Source organism: Triturus cristatus, chromosome 6, assembly GCF_964204655.1.
Source record: "Triturus cristatus chromosome 6, aTriCri1.1, whole genome shotgun sequence".
NCBI lineage: Eukaryota > Metazoa > Chordata > Amphibia > Caudata > Salamandridae > Triturus > Triturus cristatus.
The window spans coordinates 1,791,285,737-1,791,300,372 of NC_140589.1; the positions used below are offsets into that span (position 1 = coordinate 1,791,285,737).

Genomic DNA, 14,636 nt, shown 5'->3' on the forward strand with positions numbered 1-14,636 from the left:
AATAGGAGGCAGGGGAGCAGGACGTCCCACTTATGCCGGAGGGGCTCTTCCAAGCCCGCGATCATCCCCTTCAGAGTCCGGTTAAACCGCTCTACCAGGCCGTTTCCTTGGGGGTGGTACGGGGTGGTGAATTTATAGGACACCCCGCATTGTTGCCACAAGGACTTCATGTAACAGGAGATAAAGTTGGTACCGCGATCGCTCACGACCTCGCGGGAAAACCCATGCGGGAGAAGATTCCCATCAATGCCCCGCCCACCACGGGGGCTGTGACGGTGCGCAGGGGGATGGCTTCAGGGTATCGGGTGGCATGATCCACCAGGACGAGGATAAAATGGTGCCCTTGGGAAGTTGGGGGGTCCAGCGGCCCAACGATGTCGATCCCGACCCGCTCAAAAGGGGTACTGACGACAGGGAAGGGTTGGAGGGGAGCCTTGCGCTTTCCTCCGCTCTTCCCACTGGCCTGGCACGTGGGACAGGACTTGCAGTGGGCTTCTACATCTGCTCTCATTCTGGGCCAGTAGAAGTGGGTCACGAGGCGACTGTAGGTTTTGTCCTGGCCCAAGTGGCCTGCGAGGGGAACGTCGTGGGCCAAGCCCAGGAGGAGGGTTCGGAAGCGTAGGGGTACCACCAGCACCCGGCCGGACCCTAGCTCCACCTACTTCTGCTCGCTGTACAAAAGGCCATTCTCCCAATACACCCGGTGAGTCCCAGTCTGGTCGCCTGCGGCCTGGGCCTCTGCCTGTTGCCGGGGCCCGACCAGGGAAGGACAGGTAGCCTGCTCTCGGCAGAACTCCTCTCGGGAGGGGCCCCCCTCGTGGCGCCACTGGGCCAATTCGGGCAGATCGCCTAACTCGGTGACCTGGGCGGAGTCGGAAGGCGGGGGTTCGTCACTGGCGACCGACCCTTCTGGTGGGGGGATGTGGGGACCCTCGGCGGGGACCATCCTATCTTCAGTGGTCGGGGCGTCGTCGACTTCCCTCAGGGGGGTCAGTCGGGCCACCATGGATCGAGTGGTGGCGCACACCCACTCAGGGAGGCCCATCATCCCTAGGTGGGTCTTGCGCTCGACTTGTTTCCAGGGGGAACTTTCCAGGTCGTTCCCCAGGAGACAGTCGACTGGCTGGGAGGTTCTCACTGCGACTCTCAGTTTCCCGACCACCCCTCCCCACTCAAAAGGCACCAGGGCTACCTTACATAGGCTTTCCGTGTTGTCGGCGGAAATGACCGGGCATAAGACGTTGGGGAGGACCTGGTCTTCGTGGACTAAATGACTGAGGACACCGGTGATGCTGGCCCCGGTGTCACGGAGGGCTTCTACTTGGTGGCCATTGATCGTTACGAGCTGCCCATATTTCTTCGTGTTGGAGGGCAGGAGGCTTCCAGGGACCATCTCTCTATCTCCTAAGGATACTAGGGCCATGGCTGCGGGTTCCCACTCTTCAGTCTCCTCAACCTCCTCCCCCAGTGCTACATTGGCTATCTGTCTAGCGGGGGGTGCTGCCTGGGTGGTGTGTGGGGCCATGGGGCATTCAGGGTCGTTGGCGTAATGCCCGGGCTTCTGACAACGGAAACAAGTGATGGTCACCCGGTGCCCCCGTCTCAGGGGGGGGCCGGATACAGCTGGTGGGGGTGCCGGGAAAGGCGGGGGTTGGGACTTCGGGGGACTAGACTGAGACTCTCTCTGCCCTCCCTGGTTTCCCCCCCTCTCTGGCGGGGTGGTCCCTGACTGGCTCGGGGGTACTCTCCTACAGGGCCCCGGGAGACCCGGGTGTTGGTCCAGCGATCCGCCTCGACGGCCAGCTTTCTCGGATCCGTGAGCTTGCTGTCGAGCAGATGCTGGCGCAGTTCCACAAAGCAGTTCGCAGCCAGGTGTTCCCACAACATAAGGTCTGTTAGTTCTTCCAGGGTGGTTACCTTGCTGCCCTTGATCCACCCATCGAAGGCGCGGCTGAAGAAATTCACATACTCCACCCAGGTGGTACCCGGGATTTTCCTGCATTCCCGGAACCGCTGGCGGTACATCTCCGGGGTGAGGCCGTACCTTGTGAGGAGGGCCGCTTTCATGTGGTCATAGGAGGTCTGCATGGAGGTTGGTAGGTCGAGCAGGGTGTCTCTCCCTTCGCTCAGGAATCGTCCCCACAGCCCGGCCCCCCAATCCTTCTGCGGGACCCGATGGGAGGTCATGGCGACCTCGTAGGCCTGGAACCACTGTTGAATGTCATCGTTTTTGTAATATTCTTTGACCACATCTTTGGGGATGTGGACCTTCTGCTCTGCCGGGGAGGCCGCCTCTCGGTTCCCCGGGGGCCGCGCTTCTTCGCTTTTTGCTTTCAGCTCCATTTCCTTCAAGCTGCGTTCATGTTCCAGTTGAAGTCTCCTTCCTTCGTGTTCCCGTTGGAGTTTCTTCTCTTCTAGTTCTCCCTGCACTCGCAGCTGTTCCACCGCTAGCTTTTTCTCGGCTAATTTCAACTCTCCCTCAATTTTGAGTTTGGCTAATTCAAGTTCGTGATGGCGACTTCTTTCTCTGTCTGCGAGTTCCTCCGGGGATAGGCCCCCGTCTGGTACGAAGCCTCGCACCTGGTTGCTGCTGCGTTCTCCTTGGGAGGGTCCAGCTTCGTCGTGGGGCTCCCCCGCTTTTTCTGGGCGGGAGGCTCCAGAATCCACCCAAGCTTTCAGTGCCTTTTGCATATCTTCTTTGGTGTTGAGACCAGTGGTAGCGATTCTGAGTTCCTTACAGAATTGCTTCAGTTCTTTGTGTGTGTACTCTTCCAGCTGTTCCACCTGGAACACGGTACTGGTGTCGTTTTCTGTGAGAACCACGGCGTTTCCTTCTGCCATCTCTGTCGGTAGTGCGTCAGCCGTTCACGGTACGATCTCTAGATTATGGGCCCGAATCCCACCGCTGCCACCAATGTTAGAAGGCAACCTCAAAGGGGCCCGGAGGAGGCCCCGACTATCCTGAGACCCACCCTCGAGGTATCGTAGCCGGGCACTGGCGGGAGACTCCTCAGGGGAGGAATCTCGTATCTAGGATCGTACACTCGGCACCACACGACAAAGAGACACCACACCGAGGATTCTTAAGCCAAAATCTTTATCAGATCGGAGTTGTAGGATCTTTATGAACAGCAAGGCCAATATATACAAGTGGAGCGCGGGCTCACAAAGTCTTGGAGGGGGGTAGGCGGTAGCGGGACAGTCTTTGGGGATATGGATCAGATGCAGGAGCGTACCCGGCGCACAGCTCACAATCCTCGAGCTGGGGGATACGCTTGTCGTCGTGGGGTCCGGCGGGACCAAGAGAGTCTGTGGGAGCTGCGAGTCACTCAGCAGGGCTCAGGTACAAGTTCGGAGGTCTTACGATCTTCAGGGAGCCGCGAGTCACTCAGCAGGGCTCAAGCACAAGTTCGGAGGTCTTACGATCTTCAGGGAGCCGCGAGTCACTCAGCAGGGCTCAAGCACAAGTTCGGAGGTCTTACGATCTTCAGGGAGCCGCGAGTCACTCAGCAGGGCTCAGGTGTTTCCAAGGCGAATCTGCCGGACAGTCCCAGAGCACCCCTTGTTATAGGGCGACTCCTCTTTGATGTCCGGAGTCTGTGCAGGCAGGGGTCTTTTCACCTGGGGGTCGCTTGTTGGTGTTTCCTGCCATTGTCTTTTGATCCTTTCAGGGCCGGGTCGGGAGGAGTCCCAGACACCCAGCAGGCGTGGAGCCAGCCCTCGGGGAGGCCGGCGGGTCGATCGAAACCCAACTTCTCAGGGAAGCGCAGAGGTGTGATGGAAACTGCTCCTCCCTTTCTCATCCCAAGGGGAGCGCGGTGTCCTTCAGCCGGAGTGGCGCCTCTAGGCCAGGGTCGCGCTGGGGGCGGGTGGCCATCTTGGTGCATGAAGTGGGCACGCGGGCCCGGCGTGGCGGAAAGGAGGAAGGCCACGGACGGGGAAGTCCGGGTCGGGTGTGTGTGTTCTGGTGAGAAGGATCGGCTAGGCCGTGGGCTCGGGGGCTGGTGTGAGGTGCAGGGGTCAGGTCTGGCTATGTTACGAGGGCCGGGTCTAACACACCCCAACAGTGTAAGTACAACCCGTACCCTCACCCGTGTACGTATGGAGCGTACCCCCACCCCAACAGTGTAAGTACGACCCGTACCCTCACCCGCGTATGTATGGAGCGTACCCCCACCCCAACAGTGTAAGTACGACCCGTACCCTCACCCGCGTACGTATGGAGCCCACTCCCACCCCAACAGTGTAAGTACGAACCGTACCCCCATGGAGCGAACCCACACAAGTGTATGTACTAAGCGTACAGATTGTTAAATAGGAGGGGTGTGTGCCTATCACTCCCAGCAGTGCCCAGAGGCAGGAGGGGTGTGTGCAGAGTCCTCCCAGCAGTGCCCAGAGACAGGAGGGGTGGGTGCCTATCACTCCCAGCAGTGCCCAGAGTCAGGAGGGGTGTGTGCAGAGTCCTCCCAGCAGTGCCCAGAGACAGGAGGGGTGTGTGCAGTGTCCTCCCAGCAGTGCCCAGACACAGGAGGGGTGGGTGCCTATCACTCCCAGCAGTGCCCAGAGTCAGGAGGGGTGTGTGCAGAGTCCTCCCAGCAGTGCCCAGAGACAGGAGGGGTGTGTGCAGAGTCCTCCCAGCAGTGCCCAGACACAGGAGGGGTGGGTGCCTATCACTCCCAGCAGTGCCCAGAGTCAGGAGGGGTGTGTGCAGAGTCCTCCCAGCAGTGCCCAGAGACAGGAGGGGTGTGTGCAGAGTTCTCCCAGCAGTGCCCAGACACAGGAGGGGTGGGTGCCTATCACTCCCAGCAGAGCCCAGAGTCAGGAGGGGTGTGTGCAGAGTCCTCCCAGCAGTGCCCAGACACAGGAGGGGTGGGTGCCTAACACTCACAGCAGTGCCCCTGCAAAGAAAAGGGTGGAGTACCCACAGATCCAATGCCCACAAATGTCAGTCAGGTGCACAAAGATCCTGCAGTACATGTAGCACATGTGTGCAAGGCTGGAAGTATACATATGCATAGCGCCTAAAAGAATACATGTACACATGAAGTCATGGCAACAGTCTACATACACAAGTACAGTGACCACACGTACACGGGTGGGGGTACGACTCAAACGTACTGGGGTGTACATACACGGGGGTACGACACGTACAGGGGTGGGGTTACGACTCTGACGTACAGGGGTGTACATACATGGGGGTACGACACGTACAGGGGTGGGGGTACAACTCGAACGTACAGGGGTGTACATACATGGTGGTACGACACGTACAAGGGTGGGGGTACGACTCTGACGTACACGGGTGTAGGTACACGGGGGTACGACACGTACAGGGGTGGGGGTAGGACTCTGACGTACACGGGTGTAGGTACACGGGGGTACGACACGTACACGGGTGGGGGTACGACTCTGACATACTGGGGTGTACATACACGGTGGTACGACACGTACAGGGGTTGGGGTAGGACTCGAACGTACTGGGGTGTACATACACGGTGGTACGACATGTACAGGGGTGGGGGTACGACTCGAACGTACAGGGGTGTACATACACGGTGGTACGACATGTACACGGGTGGGGGTAGGACTCGAACGTACTGGGGTGTACATAGACGGTGGTACGACACGTACAGGGGTGGGGGTACGACTCGAACGTACAGGGGTGTACATACACGGGTGGGGGTTCGACACGTACACGGGTGTACATACAGGGGGGGTGTACATTCACGGGGAGTACGACTCGAACGTATGGGTGCTGGGGGGAGTGTTGGGCGCGTATGCGGGCACATGTCTCCATGGTTGCAATGGGAGTTTGGTTCGGACGGTGTTTTTACCATACGGTTGTGACATCGGACGCACGGGTTGGATCGTGATTCCTCGGTCGGACTTCACTTTTCACATTTGTACGGTAAATCGTCCGAGGACGTGTCGGACACATTTTCCGACCCGAGGACGTGTGGGGAATGATTCCCAATGCGGTTCGTATCGACTTTTTACCATGCGAATCGTGATTGCCAGTTTGTACGGCACTTGTGCGATTCGTACGGTAAAAAGACCGGATACGAGTCGTACAGGGGAATTTTTTACAGGATCGTAATTGGCACCTATGTCCGACGATTGCAATGGACTTACACTTGCATTTGCCTAAATAAATTAATTCTTGCACCGATTCCGGATTCCTGTCTATACTTATCAGCGTGAGCACATCGTAGAGGTCCCTGCCAGCGTTCTTCCCGCCTGTTGGCTGTCAGTCAGGCGGTGCTGGATTGGTTTTGTTATATATATATATGTATATATATATATATATATATATATACATGAAAACAACTTCTCCCTCCTGGACAGAAGACAGGGACACAGCGGGGCTCGTCAAGACGCTTTATTCAAGAAAGTCGGCATGACCGGTTTCGGCTTACAGCCTTTTTCAAATGCCTCAGTCCATTACACAGAGTCCTTAGTGATGATCCATTGAGCTCCTCCCACCTAAATAGCAAGGGCCCAGCTGCAGTTCGTTAGTGTGTTGACGCCCAGTACTCCCTTGCCACGGACTACTGATCCCATCAAACACCTGGCTGGAATGTTACGAGCTGCGGTAGGAATCTTGAACGGATTTGCTGGGGGAATTTACGTCCTTGGGTCCCCTACTTCCCACCTTTCTCACGAAGCGGCACCAAGGCTGGAGACACAACTGAATGGATGCGCCTCTCCACACAGTGTTGGACTGCATTCCGCAGCAGCGATCGGTAACCTCAGGTGAGTAGGGTGTCGTGGATATCCGATACCTCGGACACAATTGGTTTCCACACGAAGTTTCAACACGCCAGTGTTTTCCACGACCACATTATCAGGAAGGATCCCTTTAGGCGCACCACAGGCTGTGCGCGAAATATGAAAACAACTTCTCCCTCCTGGACAGAAGACAGGGACACAGCGGGGCTCGTCAAGACGCTTTATTCAAGAAAGTCGGCATGACCGGTTTCGGTATACATATATATATATATATTACCTACTGGCGGTCGCCAGTAGGTAGTTATAGTTAGGACCCCTTTTCCATAGGAAAACCTCAACATTCTATTTTGAATAACTTTGGCGCCGGTCGATGAATCCTCGCGAATTTCTCAAAATAGGTGGGGCGCTACGCTCCGCTCCTACCCTGAAAGTCTCGGGGGGATTCGTCAAGCGGGGGCTGAGATAAAAGGGGGGTCCCAAAACGCGTTTTTCCCATGCATTTTTCCATAGGACCTTTAGAACGAGCTACAGCCCGAACGGCTGAACAGAATTACTAGAAATTTGGCAGAGAGGTAGTCCCTAGGTCAAGGAAGTGCCTTTTGTAGGTTTGGTGTAAATCTGTTCAGTAGATTCTGAGAAAATAGCCTTTAAATCAATATATATATCTGAGCCCGCTTACCGTACGCTTACCGTACGCTTACCGTAAGCGTACGGTGGCGTGCGCGAGCGCGATTCTGATTGGCTCTTAGATCTTAGTAAACATTCGAATCGGCCGAAACCAGGAAGCGGCGTCCGCCATTTTGTCTCTCGCATTGAGAGTTATTTCTCAAACTTGATGCCCAAAAACATGTTACGGGGCATTTTTGACAACTCCCTCCCACACAGTCATGTTGAGGGAGTCCCCAAACATCCCCCAAGAGCAAAAACGGTTTTATTTTTTTTTCTGCAATTTCGCCGAGTACGCTTACCGTACGCTTACCGTAAGCGTACGGTAAAAAAAAAAAAAAAAAAAAAACTCTATCCACACTTACCCCACCCCCTGTGCTTTTGGTGGCCGGAGGCCACCAAATGTACAGGGCTTATTAATAGGTAAAAAAAACTAAATTTTGGCAACATGAAATTATAAAATCGAAATAAAAAAAACACTATCCACATTGACCCCACCCCCTGTGCTTTTGGTGGCCGAAGGCCACCAAATGTACAGGGCTTATTAAAGTTGATAAAAACCGTGCACGGAACGAACTGCGTTAAGTGGGCGCGCACGCCTCGAATGGCGTAAAGTAACTTAGCATTTAAAAAAACGTACAAATTCACTGAAAAAACCATAGGTTTCACACACGTTATAGTTAGGAATTAGCATTTAAAAAACCTTGCAAATTCACTGAAAAAACCATAGGTTTCACACATGTTATAGTTAGCGGAAATTTTACTGATAAAAAACCAGTGAAATTGCCCCGTTATAGTTAGTGCTGGCAACTATAACTCACGCGACCGCAATCTTCTGCTGATGACATATGTGTCTTTATGAAAAAAAAATATTTGTAATATATGTATAGCTAAAAATGTATGGAAGAAGACATGGGCAAATAAGTGTCTAAATACAGTATTAGCATCAGCAGAGGATTGCGGTCGCGTGAGTTATAGTTGCCAGCACTAACTATAACGGGGCAATTTCACTGGTTTTTTATCAGTAAAATTTCCGCTAACTATAACACGTGTGAAACCTATGGTTTTTTCAGTGAATATATATATATATATACATATGCATGTAGTGTCAATCAAACCCAAATGATGTTTAGTCACGGAGCTTGTGGTCACAGCGTAATGCTCAATGTTGTCACTCCCTGTCCAAAGCTTGAGTCCCCAGAACGATTAATGCAGAGATTAGTCCACATCAAATCCCTTCCAGCGCTGCACGACGGTTCACAAATTTGCATTACCTCAGTGGGTCCACAGTGCAGCGAGTGGGTCATGCTCCTTTATTCAATCAAAACAACAACCTCCGATTAAGGAGCCTCCAACCCTTCAGGGCGGCCTCTTAAGGTGGGCACGGAGAAGCCCGTCACTCCATCACTCCAATGAAAACAAATATGGAGGACAGCAGCATTATTCAGGGATATGCGGCACAAGAAAGCTTTCATTACTCCTACTGGTTTCGGCGAGTAGCCTTGATCACCGACAAGAAGTCAAACACCAAGTGCATGTGTGCACGCCTTTTGAGTAGTGTCTTCTATCACGTGACTCTTTTGAAATACAAGTCCCATAATGCCCCCAAAACATAAACTTTAATGCTGGTCATTCAAAGAACAGTTCTAATTATTCTGGCATAATGTGCTCACTGCATTATGTCGGTGCATGTAGTGTCAATCAAACCCAAATTATGTTTAGTCACGGAGCTTGTGTTTACAGCGTAATGCTTAATGTTGTCAGTCCCTGTCCAAAGCTTGAGTCCCCAGAACGATTAATGTAGAGATTAGACCACATCAAATACCTTCCAGCGCTGCACGACGGTTCGCAAATTTGCATTACCTCAGTGGGTCCACAGTGCCGCGAGTGGGTCATGCTCCTTTATTCAATCAAAACAACAACCTCCGATTAAGGAGCCTCCAATCCTTCAGGGCGGCCTCTTAAGGCGGGCACGGAGAAGCCCATCACTCCAATGAAAACAAATATGGATGCCCATTTCTGAGGACAGCAGCTTTATTCAGGGATATGCGGCACAAGCAAGCTTCCATTACTCCTACATGTTTCGGCGAGTAGCCTTGATCACGGACAGGAAGTTATACATACATACATTCATATATATACACATACATACACAGAAACATTGAGGACTGCCTAGTGAAGACTTTCTTCATGGGGAAGCTGCCTACTGAAAAACATTGCTGTCCAGAGATGAACTGAGGACCACACTGCGAGGGGCAATTGAAGAGTGGCTCTTCTACCAAAATGATTGAAATCTGGGGAAATCACTTTAGATAACTAAGAAGGACCTGAGTTGGATTTAGTGGTAAGGGAAGATTCTCATCTGGTGGAGAATATGCTAGAATACAGGTTTGGCATATTTAAGTTATGGTGGTGGATGTTCCACAAGAGGAGAATCTTCAAGAGAGAGAATTTGGCACTTGATGATCTTCCATTACCCACCTCTAAATTGGTCTTTACTGGTTGCGGTGTACCTAGGAACAGGTTTTGTATACTTGGGAAAAGAGATGAATAGTCATGCCAGGTATCCACGCATACTGTGTAGATGTAACTTACTCCTAGAGAGATTAGCATTGGATACATTTTGAATTCTCTTTGATATAAGATCAGAAATACTAAAGGCAAATACAGTTTTCTTTACATCCATGAAATTCACATTTGATCCCTAATTTTTTATTTTAAATATGAATGTAAAATGTATCTCACCAGTTTTTGCATGTCGCTGGCGGGTGGGTCGGCGCTTCGCCTCAATGCATTGTGTTTGTCGCAAATCGCCTTTTGAACATCAGCATTATCAGTTACCAGTTTAGGATCTAGGCTCTAAAAAATATAATCAATTTAGTTAAAACACCTAATGCAGTCAGAACAGTATGGATATAGTGAAGTGTGCTAAGGTGAGGTTACATCAACTCTATAAAGTGTACAGAAAAAAATACAGTTCTCTTTACCCAGTCCTGCATCTCGGACAATCACCAACAATAAGCATTCCAGAGTATTCCTTGAGTGATGCTGGCTTGCGCTTTAAGATCTATTGTGACATCATCTATTGGTTGGGCCCTTTAGCGTACGTTCATAGTTAGTGAAAGACATCAGTCTCAAAATCTAGTCCAATCAAAATAAGACAATGGTGGATTGGGGGGCATCCACTCTGCCAGTACAATCCCTTATTTATTCAGTTATTTTTGCAAGGCCTGACAATGTACATATCAGAAGGGTGGTCTGCACGATAGTTTATAGTGTGACATACTTCCTAATGTGAAAGACGTTTATTGATTTTGTTTAATTGGGTATCTGTACATTGATTTCTGTATCCGTTTATGTTTTGTAGGCCCAATTTAAACTAAAACATGACTAGGCACATTAAGAAGTACGAGTGCAACTGGCAAGCCCATCTTGATTGTGCAGTTACTAGTTACAGGAGTGTTTTAAGTCAGTCTTGGTGTTATCACTTTAGTGTATGGATGCTGTAAACAGATTCCATGGGTTTAACCTGAGAAAGGAGAGGCGTGCGCTGGTTTCATTGGGTTAGATTGTTCAGCATAGAGAGACAGTATTTATTGGTTCATCGAAGTCTGCCCAGTAGTCTTCACAGCATGGTTTCCTTTTCCCATCTATTATTTTGGGGGTCATTCATCTGCCTATAGAATAAGATGTATCTGTTGATTTATTTCATGTTTGTTTTTTAAATGGACACAACTCGTTGCTTGTTGATTGTGTCTATGAAGAAGAGGTTTCTGGTTTGTCAAATAGCAGAGGTAAGATGACTGTGAGCAGTCCAGGTAAGGTATGTCCTGGAAAGCTACAAAATGAGAGAACTGTACAATATTCAGGGAGAGGCAGGTTATATGAAATCTCTTTCATTAATAACTTACATCTGAAACAGGTTTCATATAAAGACGGACATGAGACTAAAGCTGCAGTAATGAAGATAAGTACTGCTTGCAAGATACTCCAGGATATGTTTTCAGGCTACTACCGAAGACTGAACGGGGTTAGTGGTTAGGGTTCAAGGAAGTAAAGAGTTGATACCTGGAGTAAACAGACCCTAATGGCCTGGATTCTCCAAAAGAAGCTCAGTTAGAGTATTAAATATAATAGAGTTCCAGAAAATCCATCTGGGCCAGGGTGTAGAAATGTTGGATGAAAGTTCCAGGATCATTTAGAATACCCTTTATTTATTTATGTGTGTGTATATCTACGCCCAAGACCTTGAGAAACTGATACATCTGACACCTCGCAACAAAAACATGACCAAATCCCAGGGGGAAGTGGTCAGGGACCTACAAAGTGACCAGGATCTGATAATAAAACCGTCAGACAAGGGGGGTTGGCAATGTGGTCCTTATGACCAGAACCATGTACACCGAGGAGGCCTACCGCCAACTTAATAATACACAATGCTACTGCAAAGTGGATAGAAAATATCTTACTGATTTACAACAAAGATACCATGGTAGACTAGACGACTGGCATGAGGGTGGACTATTGAGAGGAGATTCCTCAAGATTGAAACACCGACCACCCCCACTTTTTATCTCCTGCCTAAGGTCCATAAGATTGCCCAAGAACCTCCGGGCAGAACAATAGTCTCCTCTAAAACTAGCCTTCTGATAAAAACTTCAACATTTGTTTACCATTTCTTATTCCCTTACCTAAAACAAGCATTTGCAATGCAATTGGTCTCGCCTTTGGGACCTTATATGTACATAGCAATGCAGCAATTTAGCCTGGGTGCTGAAACATCTACTATTCAATATTATGGAGGGAACCAACTGGTCAGCCTGGATATTCAAAGTATAACACTCCATCACCATGGCACTGACATCACAGTGACCATGGAGTTGCACATGCCAGTAATACAATTGTCAATAAACATATAGGAGACTACTACAACATCTCCCTTCTCTCAAGAAATCATAAAAATAAGAAAGGAACATAAAAACCAGCACAAAGTCATAACTAAAGATGACCAAAAACACATAAACAATATCTCCCAAAAATATAGAACAATAAAAGAAAACAGCAAATTCAAAAAACAACCCACAAAACCCCATAATTAAGAATTACTCTAATAAGTGGAATTCTAGTCCTATGGTTTTCCCAACCACCAAATTAAAACTACAGATCTAGATGATTAGGTGGAACACTTGTCCTATTGCTTCTTCGTGGAGGGACATATTTTATAGGCAACGACTCCTCCCCTACTTGTGGTTGAACTTGGCTCAAATCATCTGACCCTAAACCCAAACGTGTTACCACTCTCACTGGAACCTTATAAACTCTAGAAAGATTCCACCAATTTTTCCCATTCACTCTTATGGCAAAACGTGAGACTGCATCTACTTTAACTGGTGAACCAAACTTAGATAAACCCTTGGGAATATGCAAAGGAGATTTGATCCTAACCCAATCCCCTATCTTAATCCTAGGTTCAGAGTAACCTTCAACATCTCTTTCAGATTCAGCATCAGGACCACATACACCTTCCTTGTTACCACCACCTCCACACTTTTTGGACAGTACTTCCCACTTTTTCATCCAAGCTGGGCACATATAGCACATATAGCACCAAACTACGTGACACGGCAGGTATTGGAACACATGGACTGAAATATTGCCTTTCAGAGGGAAATAGTATAGTCTAAAGCTCTGTTTTTAATTTAAAATTAGGGCCTTCAGTGGTCATATCAAGAGCACTGCACGGACGTATGTCCAGTTTCAAGGCATGGCTGCGCCCCCCATTTGCAATGTCTGAGTATTCTGGTTGCAGTGCACACCTGGATCATTTGGCTGCACTGCACAGTCAGATTCCCTGGTAAACTGCAAGGCTGGCTTCCCGAGCTGCATTGCAAAGCGCCTTCGCTTAATTACTGCCAGCAACTTAATTCCTGAGTCTGTGGCATGGCTGGGTTATCGAACAGCGCTGGATCTCCTAACTGCACCGCACTGCTGGGCTCCCTTGTTGCGCTGCAAACCTGCATGAATTACTTTGCACATCTGGATTGCCTCACTTTTGAGATGAAACACCCAAGTGTCCTGTTTTCCCTGCCTGCACCAACAGCTGGATTCCCTCGCTACACCATACATATCCCGACTGCACTTGATTCCACTGTCAGACTGGATTCCCTGAGTGCACTGACACAATAAAGTATTCATTCACCAGACCTGCTTCTTTTTAGACACATTTGATGAGGCAAATGTCCCTCACTCACAGGGCATGAGAAACGTATGACTGAAGTTGGCTGACGCATTTGCCGCTGTTCTTGGCAGCAAGGACCCAGTGCATTCCCTGCACCTCTGGCTCTCTCAACGCTTCAGCCACAGTCCCTAGGAAAGCCAGTCCTCCGATGCAGAGCCCAGCCAATGAACTTTACCCACTCGTTGTCCCTATGAGTATCCTGAGGTGGAAAAGAGAAATCCGGCCCCAGCAATTCTACAGGAGATGGAGCAGCTATGTTCAGGCCCTGCAAATTCATCCAAACTGACATTTGGAGGAGGCAGAAACCCAGGGGGCATTGGTTGCTCAAAAAATGCCAAGAACGTGGTAGAAAGTAATGAAGCTTCTTGATGTTTATAAGAGTTCTAGACAACAGGAGTTACTATTATGTTATACTTACATCGGAAGGATGAACAGCCCAGCTGACATTACCTGAATTCAGAATTGCAACTGCAGATCACAAGGAGGTCAGCAGCTTGCTTAGCTGGTTGACCACTCTTGGAATTAAAATTAGCAACAAATTGTCACCTTGTTGCACTTCTCCCTCGAAGGAGGTAACTGGTATAACAAAAGGTTTAAGGGGGAAGAGATTACGAAATTTGCGCAGAACCACAAGACATTCAAGTGAAGATGGGATACAGACCCACCTCCGTATCCAAAATGATCTATTCGGTGGTTTGGAAGTCCCGCCATGCCTTTCTTATAGACCACCCCCGTACTATTATCATTTATTAAAGTTTTAATTGTGTGTATTTTTCTTTTGTTCATAGCGGCTCAGGTTGGAAGTGTTTGGAAACAGGATAAATAACAGCGCTATAAATTGCTGCCACTTGAGGTACAGTAGAAGCTGGAAGGAGCGGCACTCATGACTTCCTCCTCTGGTTGTATGTATTGTTTCTTCTTTGAGCCCTCGTAAAAAGCTAATTTGTTCAATGAATTTTGAAAACTCGCCCGTTTTTAGCTTTTTGTGTGCCGAGTGGCAGCA

At 49.6% G+C, this 14,636-nt stretch overlaps 1 protein-coding gene across 1 annotated transcript in view; it reads right to left on the bottom strand.

Moving 5' to 3' along the window:
- Positions 1-14,636, bottom strand: part of LOC146822010 (cysteine-rich venom protein-like) — a 280,985-nt gene that overhangs the window by 178,438 nt on the left and 87,911 nt on the right. Inside the window, exon 3 of the mRNA XM_085609411.1 lies at positions 10,141-10,254. Within this exon, the coding sequence (XP_085465537.1) occupies positions 10,141-10,254 (114 nt within the window). The remainder of the gene's footprint in view (positions 1-10,140; positions 10,255-14,636) is intronic.